This window comes from Hyperoodon ampullatus, assembly GCF_949752795.1.
Source record: "Hyperoodon ampullatus genome assembly, chromosome: 1".
Lineage (NCBI taxonomy): Eukaryota > Metazoa > Chordata > Mammalia > Artiodactyla > Ziphiidae > Hyperoodon > Hyperoodon ampullatus.
The window spans coordinates 195,254,361-195,267,141 of NC_136914.1; the positions used below are offsets into that span (position 1 = coordinate 195,254,361).

Genomic DNA, 12,781 nt, shown 5'->3' on the forward strand with positions numbered 1-12,781 from the left:
TAACAATCTGGGATTTGGGATCAGAAAGAATTCTGAGTTCCTTCTCTGTTATTTATTAGCTGTACACTACAGACCATATACTTAGTTGGCCTGTTTATTCATAAAAGAGTGAGAAATACTAGTTTCTGTTTCAAAGTGTTGTTCTGAAGATTAAATAAGATGGTGCACACAAAGTCTTTCATAAAGTCTGACACATGGTAGCCCTAGATAAATGGCAGCTATAACTATTAACAAATGGAGACTCTTGAATTTCTTGCATCAACCCAAATGACAGCTAATGTAAATATTGTTTTTTGTTTTTTTTATTTTTTTGGCCGTGCCACGCGTCTTGTGGAACCTTAGTTCCTGGACAGGGATCTAACCTGGGCCCCAGCAGTGAAAGTGCTTAGTCCTAACCACTAGACTGCCAGGGAATTCCCTAAATATAGTTTAGATATTTACTAATGAGAAAGAAAAGGAGAAGAAATTAACATTTCTTGACCTATTATGTGCCAGGTACTTTACACATGTTATTATTTTAATTCTTACAATAATAGTAATAATTATTATCTCCATTTTACAGATAGGGAAACCAAGGTTGAGAAAGGTTAAGTAATTTCCTACAGGTACTCATATATTTTTTTAGTGACTACTTTGTGTAAGGCTCCATTCAAGACACTGGGAGGGACTTCGCTGGCGGTTAAGACTCCGCGATTCCATTGCAGGGGGCACAGGTTTCATCCCTGGTTGGGGAATATTGAGCAAAACAATCACAGTCCCTGAAGAAACTTTCATTCTAGCAAGGTAGATAGACAATACAGTGACAATGTAATTATAGATTATAGTAAGTGTTATGAAGGAAATAATCAGCATCTTGAGACAGAAAATTAAAGGAGGAATATGTTTTAGATAGAATGGTCAAGAAGGGCATTTTTTTTTTTTTTTTGCGGTATGCGGGCCTCTCACTGTTGTGGCCTCTCCCGTTGCGGAGCACAGGCTCCAGACGTGCAAGCTCAGCGGCCATGGCTCACGGGCCCAGCCGCTCCGCGGCATGTGGGATCTTCCCGGACTGGGGAACGAACCCGTGTCCCCTGCATCGGCAGCCGTACGCTCAACCACTGCGCCACCAGGGAAGCCCAAGAACAGCATTTTTAAAGAGAAAGTTGAGTTGAGATCTGAAGGATGAGAATGGGTAAGCCATGCAAGGAGCCAAACTAGAGAGTTGTAGGGAGATGGTACAGCAAATACAAAGGTCTGGCTGCAGAAAAGAGCTTAGGAGTTCTGGAGCATGGTAGTAAGCTGTGTGGATAGAGGCTGGAGTTGTTTGTACAGGCCCAGGCCAGATCATGAGGGTGTTGGAGCCCATGATAGGCTGCCCCAAAAATGTACCTCAGTGGCATATTGGTGATTTGGAAATAAAGTTACTTAAGAAAGGGTCACTGCCACAGGGGCACTTTAACCCTTCTGTCTCCCTGCGAGCAGGAAATAAACCTCTCATGTGAAAGGTGCACTCCCTGCATCTAGAGGTAAAAGGACACCCTTATCGCCAGAGACAGAGAATTCAAGCAAGAAGCCTATATAAACAGATCTTGTGACTTCTTTAATTTGCTACCCCAAGCCTAAACTCTGTTTAGATTATTTGCTAATTGAGCACCCCAAACTAAGTTTCTCTGTCCTGTCAATTTCTCATAAATTTATTGTTTGTCTAAAAATTACAAGCTGCCTGCTTTGGCCACTTCCTAGGTCCCATTTCTATGAGACCTCCTTGTGCTCCAATTAAAATTAGTTTTTTCTGCCTGTTAATCTGTCTTGTGTCAATTTCATTATTAGTCCAGCAACAAGAATTCAGCATGGGTAAAGGGAGAAATTTTTCCCTTCCTGACAAGGGCCTTACAGAACATGGTAAAGAGTTTGGATTTTATCCTAGGTATACAATGAGAAGCTAATGTAAGGTTATAAAGTACATGAAGGGCATAATCTGTTCGTTTTTAAAAATAGCCTTCCCTTTGCTGAGTGAATGCAGTGGGAATGGAAAAGAGCAGAAGTAGCGAGACCTGTTAAGGAGGTTGTTAAGGACAGTTATTCAGGGAAGAGATAAAAAAGACTTGGAATAGACTGGAGGGCAGAGGTGATAAAAGCAACAGGACTGCACTGGACAGGGAGAAGAAAGGAATCAAAGGTCTGGTTAGCACCACGCGTCTAAATGAGAAAGATTAGGGTGGTGGTAAGGGGGGTAAAGAGTTCTGTTTTGGACAGGTCCATTGTGAGATGCTGGTGAGGCATCTAAGAGGAGCTATCAGTAGACACCTGGCTATGCAGGATGGAGAGGACCATCCATCTAAGCTGTAGATGTAGATGTTTCCTTGGGGGAATGTAGGAGGTTAATAAGCAGAGGAACACTTAAAGGGGCCTGAGAGCTTTCCACCCCACCTGGCTGTCACTTAAGAAACTACAACGTATCTTGGGACTTACCTGGTGGTACAGTAGTTAAGAATCCGCCTGCCAATGCAGGGGACACGGGTTCCAGCCCTGGTCTGGGAAGATCCCACATGCCACAGAGCAACTAAGCCCATGCGCCACAACGACTGAGCCTGCGCTCTAGAGCCCATGAGCCACAACTACTGAGCCCGCACGCCACAACTATTGAAGCCCACACACCTAGACCCCGTGCTCCGCAACGAGAAGCCACTGCGATGAGAAGCCCGTGCACCACAACGAATAGTAGCCCCCGCTCAACGCAACTAGATAAAACCCGCACGCAGCAACGAAAACCCAACGCAGGCAAAAATAAAATTAATTTTTAAAAAAAGAAACTACGATATCTAGGTTCCCGTGACCTAAGTGTGGCCCAGAAGCGCAGTTCCCAGAGCCGACTATGGCACAGGCCCATTATTCATTATTTCCTGGGTCCAGAACCCACATCTAAGCTGGTCGAGTCACCCCAAGCACTGCCAAAACGCCCAGAGTACCCTTACGGAAGCCAGCGGTCACTGCGTGTGAGCCGGACCAGGGTGCGCGGGCTGCCGGGATTTGTAGGCTGACTGGGGCGGGCGTTTGCGGAACCTCCTTGAGACCCTGCCCGACGCTGCGCCACGTAGACAGGGGGAAGCGCGCCCTGAGCCTGCAGCAGTTACTGCAGGATGGCTGTCGGAAAGCGCAAAACTAACTTGTTTTCTTTCTTGGAATCATTTGGGGAGGACGATTTCTCATCAGTTAAAGGATAAATTCCTAGTCCTAAAGTAACATTCAGTGTCCTTTTCATCACGATTTCGTACCCGTGGTAGCCTTAACACTTCCTAATTATTCTTCAAGACTAGTCTGGACGTTTCCTCCGAGAAAGGGGCTTGCTTTGGACCTCTCTCTTCTGTGCTTCCACAGCACTCTCTTACAATTCTCTAATAACAATTACAATCACGGCCAGCCTTCCTGAGCGCTTCCATGTTCTAGTCTAAGCTATTTACCCGCACCACCTCATTAACTCTCACACAGCTCTCTGAGACGGTTGCTATTATTCCCATTTTGAAGATGAGAAAATTTTGGTTTAGAGACGCGATGTAATTGACCAAATTGAGCAAGATGAAGTGTGACATTACTAAGTCCGCCGTCTCTCCCACGAGACTACGAGTTCCAGGAGGGCATGGTCGGATCTGCTATTTACTTTCCCGCGGGCCACGCCCCGGGAGCGGAATCTGGCGATGACACCGCATCCCATGGTGCCTTGCGCGCCTGCGCTGCAATTGGCCCGGAGACTCGGCTCCTTTTTCAAATTGAGGCGCCGAGTCGTTGCTTGGTTTCCTGGGCTTCGGGCGGATACTGGGTTGGTGATTCGAAGGCTCGGGCGGGTGGAGGACAGAGGCAGGGGCCAGTCACAGTCCCTGGTGGAGAGCGATTTCCCCGGCCACGCCAGTACCCGACAGGGGAGGAGGGCACCCGGGTCCGCGCCGGCCGCCGAGCCGCTCCACGCCCCACGGCTCCCGAGTCCGCGACCAGGCCTTGATTTTTCGGCGGGGACCGTCATGGCGTCTCAGCCGAATTCATCTGCGAAGAAGAAAGATGAGAAGGGGAAGAACATCCAAGTGGTGGTGAGATGCAGGTAGGCCGAGCTTGGCAGGATTCCGAGCCCCGGGCTTTGCTGCAGGGCTCCTTCCTGCGCGGTCCGAGGAGAGGGCTTTTGTTTGCAATTTCTGAAGGGACCGGACCTTCCTGTTTCATAGTTATCTGCGTTCTGTTTGATAAAATGACACCAGGTTGCTGTGAGGAGTAAATTAGTATTTTTTCTTTTTTTTTCAGAAGAAAGGAATTTATATCTGAGTTTATAGTTTAAACTGCTATTGAGAAGGAGAATTTGGTCGCCGTTCTTTAGTGAAATGTGTTCTTTTCTAAAAAAACTACTGTCGACAAAGATTTAGGTGTCACTCCTTGCAGTTGGTCCGTTTGGAGATGACTGCACACCTACTTTACAGATGTTTTAACACTTACGTTGGGATTACCATCCTCTCCATCACCTCTAAAAACGTAATCAGTCCCCTCTTCTCTTTATTCTAGATGCAGTATTTCCTTAATCCCTACTAAACAAGTAAACATCACTGTATTTAATTTTTAAAAATTAAGTTGTAGAGTGAGTTTATGTTTTTAAGATCAAGGAGAAAACTTAAGTTCTGCTACATTTCCCAGTGGTTTCCATATCACTTCCCAATTTTAAAATGAGCTAGGAGAGGATGAACATACTTGAGGCCCTCCACAGTTTACTGGTATTTGTGTGTTTTGTATGTCTGTTTTTGCTGCTGTTGTTTTAAAAACTACCAACTATCAGAAACTTTTCTGTAAATCCAAACGTATTCTAAAATTAAAAGGTTATTTAAAAAGTGTATTAACAAACTTTCTTAGGTTATTGCCTACACAGCTTTGGTGACTTGAGTTGTAGATATCAAAGGTAATAGCTAACTTTCTAAAGTAGGCACCAGAGAAGACATTTGGTGGTAACCTTAAGTCTAGCCAATTACATTCTAGTTGCACTCTAGGGCTTCTGCTAATAGTTACTTGTTTTGAAGATTAGAAAAACAGCCTATATTCAAATGCAAATTTTTAGATGATTTCAATCGTTTAGTAAAGTCAAGTGGTATTACCTTTTCTGTGTGGCTTTATTTTCTTTGATTTCATTTTTATTGTTAGTTACAGAATATGTCAGACCTATAAAAAGTTAATAGAGAACAATGAAACAGACATCTGCGTATCCATCACCCAGATTAGAAACAACAATCATTACATCTAGAGTCCCAGCGTATCCCTCCGCATCCCTTTTCTCTACCTCAAGAGTTAAACATTATCCTGAACTTCATGTTTATTATCTCCATACATTTCAAGGCTTAACTTAAAAGAGATTTCTTTTACTTTATCACTAATGAAAAGTGCTTAGGTTGTGTCTAATGTTTACAATAACTTTAGTATAAAGAGATGTTTTTCTTTTCAAGTTAGCCTTTTCTTTTTCAAATAGCCTTCCTAATGCAAATATGTCCTTAAACTTTACTAAATAAACAACTTATGAGGCCCTCGGAGGTTGTCAAATCTTTTCTGTAAAGGGCCCAGATAGTAAATATTTTAGGCTTTGCAGGCCATATGTGGTTTCTGTCACATACTATTCTCTGATTTTTTCCCCCGTTTTTTTTTTTTTTTTAATTTATTAAATTTATTTATTTTTGGCTGCGTTGGGTCTTCGCTGCTGAGCCCACAGGCTTTCTCTAGTTGCGGTGAGCGGGGGCTACACTTCATTGCGGTGTGCGGGCTTCTCATTGTGGTGGCTTCTCTTGTTGTGGAGCACGGACTGTAGGTGCGCAGGCTTCAGTAGTTGTGGCTCACGGGCTCCAGAGTGCAGGCTCAGTAGTTGTGGTGCACGGGCTTAGTTGCTCCGTGTCATGTGGGATCTTCCTGGACCAGGGTTCGAAGCTGTGTCTCTTGCATTGGGAGGCAGATTCTTAACCACTGCGCCACCAGGGAAGCCTTTTTCCCCCAGTTTTAAACTTTTAATTGGCACAGTTTATTGTAGCCTAAGAGATCAGCAAAATTTGAAGAGAGATGACTTCATTACTTGATTACAATGAATACAATCTTTACGATGTTCTTTACTTGTACAACAACTACATGTATATTTATGGGATGAATGAATGGATTTAGCAATTCATTCAAAAAGTCTGCTGGACACGACTTTTTTTTTTAAATCCTCAGTCTTTCTTTACCATTTTGGTTGTTTGAATTTTAATATCGAGGCCAACTAAAATTGATGGGTTTGCTAATGTCATCAGCAGAAACCTTGCAATATCTAATTAAAGAAGTCTGGATAGGAAAATAGTTGCTTAGCAACACTCTTTATTGCAGTGCAAACAGTCCCTTAAGCTGCTCTCTGGGAGCTTTGATAACTCTTAGGAATGTGTGATTTGTGTGAATTTCTACTACTCTGCCCTGACAGCTTGAATGGTATTCATTTGGTAACTTAATCACACATCCAGGCAAGAGGTTAGACCAATTGGAAAAGCTTTAACCACATGAGAGGAATTCATTCCACTTGATACTTTTGTCCTACCTCAGTACAAGTTGGCTTTGACTTAATTTTTTTGAACTTTTAATAATACTGCATACTGTGACTTATGTGCATTGTGTAGGTTTCAGTACACTTGACAAATGACAGCATGACTAGATATTACTTGGAAGTTACTGAGTTAAATTTCCCAGGATCACAAATTTGGTCTTCTGACCAGTCAAACATGCTAGGTGGTGGGGCATGCCAGAGGACACTGAGGTATCCTTCTTAAAGTAAATAGCAACTAGGTTCGTCTAGTAACGAGGGGAAAGATAATTTCCTATTTGGTGTTTCCTGTCACAGTATGTGATAATGAATGGGAAAAATGAACTCAGGTCAAGAGTACACCTTTCCCTTTGGCCCAGATGTGCGTTAAGTATATCAATATCTTATGGATGCTATTCTGTGGACTATGGTTCTTTTTAGCTTTCCCATCATTCCCCTTAGGATGACATTTATTAAGCAGTGTAGTATAACAGATATTTGAGTGCCTACTGTGTGCTAAGCATAGTAGTAGACACTGGGGAAACAATAAATTAAACAGGATTTCTTTCCCTACACTGTGAGGTTGGTACTATTACCAACCTTAATTTTCAAATGAGGAGACAGGCACAAGGGGCCACATTGCCCAAGCAGACTGGATGGAGAGTCCTCACTCTACTGAAATGCCTAAGGAGGCATTTATTATCTTAGATTACTTCACAGGGAGTCTTTTCCGTCACCCATGCCTCTCCCCTATCCCACCCTGTCCCAATTAAGGCCACATTAAACTTTTGCTGTATGTTCCTACCTTTTACGTACCCTTTCTAAACATCACCTCTCTTATAATCACTTGTTTTATGTCACTGTTCCCCACTAGACCTCACAGTGCTGTGAGGACAAACAGTTAATACATGTGAAGCACTTGGAACAGTGAGTACCTGGCACCTAGTAAGCACTCAACGTATTAGTCATTATTTTAATCTGTTTTTTATTTTGTGCCATTTATCCACTGGCAGGTTAATATTTTGAACGCAAATCTGTTATGTTATTTCTACTACATCATAACCTAACTTGACTGGATTCTAAGAACATTGGAAATAGAATTCTAAAAAATAAGTTTGGCATTTTTTACAAGTTAATTCTGTTAGCATCTATTCCAAGAAACTGTCAAAATTGTACATGTCTTTCAAAACTTTTAAAAAAACTAATTTTATTTCTGGGAATTGAAACCCTTAAAATTCTGCTGTCTGCCTTAGCAGTGTCATTTACTCCTCATTTAATCTCTATCACCAACAGTATAGTTAAAACTTCACATTGTTCTTGCCTGAGGTATTAACAAAAATGTCATCAGTAACCAGATAACTAAGAGTTCTTGAATAACCTTGTGTGTTTCTTTTTACAGACCATTTAATTTGGCAGAGCGGAAAGCTAATGCCCATTCTGTAGTAGAATGTGATCACATACGGAAAGAAGTTAGTGTACGAACTGCAGGATTGGCCGACAAAAGCTCAAGGAAAACATATACTTTTGATATGGTACTTACTTCCTAAAATGCTTCTACTTCTTTATTATTCACTAATGTAAAGTTATCTTAGTACACATATTTTCTGTAGGTTCTAGTGTACAGTTACAAATTTCAGTTAATCCTTTAAGTTGTCAAATGGTTTCTAGTAGGCTGAATAAGTTAATATATTAAAAACAAAATTATTAAAGTAATTCTGAAGTTTTTTTTTTTTTAAGAAATGCCTTTTTTTTTTTTTTTTTGGATAGGTTTTTGGAGCATCTACTAAACAAATTGACGTTTATCGAAGTGTCGTTTGTCCAATTCTGGATGAAGTTATTATGGGCTATAACTGCACTATTTTTGCGTGAGTGAAACACTATTTTTCAAATTGATGAAAAGGTTTAGATGCGTGTATTTGTTTTTTTGTTTAACACTTTTGTTAATTTTGACAGATATGGCCAAACTGGCACTGGAAAAACCTTTACAATGGAAGGTGAAAGGTCCCCTAATGAAGAATATACTTGGGAGGAGGTATTTATTGTTTATAACAGACTTCTGTCTCTAAAGTGGCTGAATTATAGCCAAATAAAACTTGGTTGAAGGCCTGTCTTGAAATGGAAAAGATCAGAGTACCCATGTCAAACATGAATTTAGGATAAACTACTACTACAGTAAAATTAAAGTATATGGTATGGCTTTTGTTTAAGAAACATACATTCTTATTGGGAGAGAGAGGAGCAATACATATGGCACAGTTAAGCGATAAGAGAAGGGTCTGTTTCGGAGAGAACAGTTGGAGCAGACTATTGTGGGAAAGTGGAATGTGAGTAGGGCTTGAAGGGGAAAACCTTGCAGTGCGGGAGTTAGTATCATAAAGTTAGCGTACGGGGGAAGCGGTATGGTACTTTATTAATGATGGCTTTGAGTGTTCAAGAAATTAAGATAGCTGTATTATTGGATATTATAGAAAGCACATAGTACATTTCACAAAGATTTCTATCAAATGTGTTTAAATGAGTTTAATGACTAAGTTAATTTTCCATATTATCAACATTTAGGTAGATCCTTTTTTCTAGTGGTTACATACCTGAGGTATTAACTTACTTTATGCATGGATAATAAAGTTATGGAACTGTAATCATAGGAGATATGGAACAGGATTAAAGCACAGTTTCAGAGAGTCATAACAGTTTTATTAAGGATACTTAGACATATGAGAAACAACTTTGTTTTATGTCAGAATTAGAGAATATACTGTTAGATGAACCACTTCTGATTAAAATGATGGTGTTATGTACTCATGAGAAAACTTGGAAAGGATTATTGAAATTGGCTTTATAAGTAGCTTGGTTCAATTGGTTTCTGTGTAATGCTCAGGCATAAAGTGGCTGACAGGAATGACAGATTTGTGGAAGGTGTAAGGAAGAATAATTACTATTAAACAGACTGTTGTAAATGGCTTGGCTTCTCCAACAGGTTAGTTTTTGTTTTGTTTTTAAACCTGTTTTGACATACTTATATTTAAATATACTATAAAGGAGGCCCTTGTTATATGTGTTTTAACTATTGCAGTAAATGGCATTCTTTAAAGTCTTTAATGTTACAATTTCAGGATCCTTTGGCTGGTATAATTCCACGTACTCTTCATCAAATTTTTGAGAAACTTACTGATAATGGTACTGAATTTTCAGTCAAAGTGTCACTGTTGGAAATCTATAATGAAGAGCTTTTTGATCTCCTTAATCCATCTTCTGATGTTTCTGAGAGACTACAGATGTTTGATGATCCCCGTAACAAGGTAACTTCAGTCTTTGAGAATGAAATGTCTCCAAACGTTAATGTGTGATACTTTGGGAAGTCTCTCTCTCTCTCTCTCTCTGTATATATATATATATATATATATATATATATATATATATTAAACCAATCTAATGGATGCTTTTTTGATATTTTGTCAGAGGGGAGTGATAATAAAAGGTTTAGAAGAAATTACAGTACACAACAAGGATGAAGTCTATCAAATTTTGGAGAAGGGGGCAGCAAAAAGAACAACTGCAGCAACTTTGATGAATGCCTACTCTAGGTGAGAAAGCCGTTGTTTCCCTCACCGCTCCATTTCCTTTTTAAGGAGAATTATGAACTTGGGGAATCAAAGTGGGGTGAGTTAAGGTATGTGAGTCACACGTCTAGATTGTATGCTAGATTGTATGCCTTAGTAATTGGCTTGAGATTTATAGGGAGAGCACCGATGTTGGGAGAATGTTGAAAGAAGAACAAAGACAAGTTGAACTTGAGCAGAAGTATTAAGTCTTTTAAAGGAGAAGATTTCTTTTCCCAAATGAAATTATACATGGAAGCCCAGATTAAAATGTGGCTGCTGTAGTTGATTTGGCAGTCGGATGCTCAGAGGCTAACCTCCTCAGCCTTAGGAAGTTTTGCCCTGAGCACTTTTCTGGAGCCTCTCAGGATACTGAGAACACAGTTTGAAAACCCCTGATTTGAGTAAGGATTAGAGGAAAATCAAATGACTTTATATTTTTCCAGCTTTATTGAGGTATAAATGACAAAAATTTTATATATTTAGGTTGTGCAACGTGATTTTTTTTTTTTCCAAATGGCTTCATTTTAATGTAGGAAGACAAATGGTCACTAACACTGGCTTTTAAGAGGAGAAAGGGACATATTTGGTAGTACCCCTTATAGGATGCATCCCAAACTCTCCAAATGCAGTTCACCAAGTCAGAGGTGATTTTTTTTTCTGCTAGTCTTTGAAGGAAACATCAGAATGTAATTGAAAGAGCTATGGATTAGGAATTAGATATTTGTGTTTAGTTCCAGTTCTGCAGTTAACTAAATATGTTACTTCAGGTAGTTAAACTTATCTGAATATCATTTTCCCTGAGCTACAAAATGACTTTTAGGGCTAACTCTCATTTCTTTGCTCTCTTATAGTTGGACATTTCTATAATATGCTATAACGATTATAATTGCAACTCTGTAAAAATATGTATGCATTTAAAGAAAGAAGAAAAATAGCATAAGATGAAAGTAATTAAGATCATGGAATTATGGGTGCTTTTACAATTTTAATTAAATTTTCCTATAATAGCTTTCCATTTAAAAACTTAAGTTATAAACCAATCATAGAATGAAATTTCCATTTTCATTAAATGATTGGTTTATAACTTTATTTAGAATTTGGAGGAATGAAACTTAAGAAAATTACTTTTCTCTGAAATATAAAATTCCTATTATTCTATAAATCTGAATAATTAAGGATTCCCTTTTTTGTACATAGACTGGAATAAAGATCTCTTCTTATGAATGTATGTGATAAAGAGAAGGAAAATGTAATTCACTTTTCCAAAATCAGAGTTGACTTTTGTGTTTAATTGCATTAATTCCATAATCTTCAGTTAGGAATGGGTAAATTATGGTAGGAAAACATGAGATGCATATTATAATTCAAATCTATAGTTTATATTTTTCCATGTGCCCTTCCTCTTTTCTGTTATATAAAATAATTCAAATAATTGTGTAAAAATGATACTTACTGTAAAATTTTCCAAGTAACGTGAAAAGTACAAATGAGGAAATTAAAAATTACCATATGCCAACCATCAATGACATTAACAAACATAATGTCATTTACCAAATGTCATTGATGCAGAAAGGAATGATGTCTTTGTTTGTCTATATGATTTTGATATCTCTCAGATAAAAGTTGAATGTCAATATACAGCATAAGACAGACTTTGGAAAACTTTATAGTCTAGCAGTGATTATCTTGTAGTGTTTTGGTAAACACTGCTGTTTACTAATTTCTGCTGTTCAGTGGAAGGAGCTACCCATCTCTGATGACATTCTCAAAGCAGAGCAATGTACTTTTAGAACAATTGACTTTGAAGGGGAGTAATCAGATGGCTTACCTGGTGCTGTTTGAATTTATGGTAATGACATATTTCAAGTGGTTCCTTTTTTTTAAATTTTTTATATTTTTGGCTGCGTTGGGTCTTAATTGTTGTGCGCGGGCTTTTCTCTAGTTGCGAGGGGGGAGCTACTCTTCGTTGCGGTGCGCAGGCTTCTCATTGCAGTGGCTTCTCTTGTTGCAGAGCACGGGCTCTAGGCGCGCGGGCTCAGTAGTTGGGGCTCTAGGGCTCTAGAGCTCAGGCTCAGTAGTTGTGGTGCACGGGCTTAGTTGCTCCGCAGCATGTGGGATTTTCCTGGACCAGGGCTCAAACCCGTATCCCCTGCATTGGCAGGCGGATTCTTAACCACTGCGCCACCATGGAAGCCCCTCAAGTGGTTCTTATAAATAGAAAGATCGATTGCAAGCCTTCCCTTTTGGGATCTCCCCTGTGGGGGGCAGGTACAAGAAAACAAAAACCTAGCATTCTATTCATCCACTGTCTTCCAAAATCTTATTGGTATCTTCTCTGATACTATCTTTTTCTACCCTGGTGGATTTAGATCTTTCTTTGCTGTTTTCAATATTTTATAGAAAGCAAATAATGTTTTGTATTATAATGACTGGGCAACTTGATCTTGTTTTCTAGTCGTTCCCACTCAGTTTTCTCTGTTACCATACATATGAAAGAAACTACAATTGATGGAGAGGAGCTTGTTAAAATTGGAAAGTTGAACTTGGTAAGCATCAACCTTAATACCACTGTTTCATTCTTTCTTTTTTTTTTCTAGTTTTATTGAGGCATGATTGCCAAATAAAATTAAGTATTTAAAAT

The 12,781-nt window shown here is 39.4% G+C and overlaps 1 protein-coding gene across 1 annotated transcript in view; it reads left to right on the forward strand.

The window, feature by feature from the left end:
• Positions 1-3,995: 3,995 nt before the first annotated feature.
• Positions 3,996-12,781, forward strand: part of KIF11 (kinesin family member 11) — a gene marked incomplete at both ends in the record, with an annotated part of 54,376 nt that continues 45,590 nt past the window's right edge. The window contains 7 exons of the mRNA XM_079698688.1: positions 3,996-4,072; positions 7,938-8,070; positions 8,306-8,403; positions 8,492-8,570; positions 9,652-9,837; positions 9,998-10,122; positions 12,596-12,686. Coding sequence (XP_079554814.1) covers positions 3,996-4,072; positions 7,938-8,070; positions 8,306-8,403; positions 8,492-8,570; positions 9,652-9,837; positions 9,998-10,122; positions 12,596-12,686 — 789 coding nt within the window. The remainder of the gene's footprint in view (positions 4,073-7,937; positions 8,071-8,305; positions 8,404-8,491; positions 8,571-9,651; positions 9,838-9,997; positions 10,123-12,595; positions 12,687-12,781) is intronic.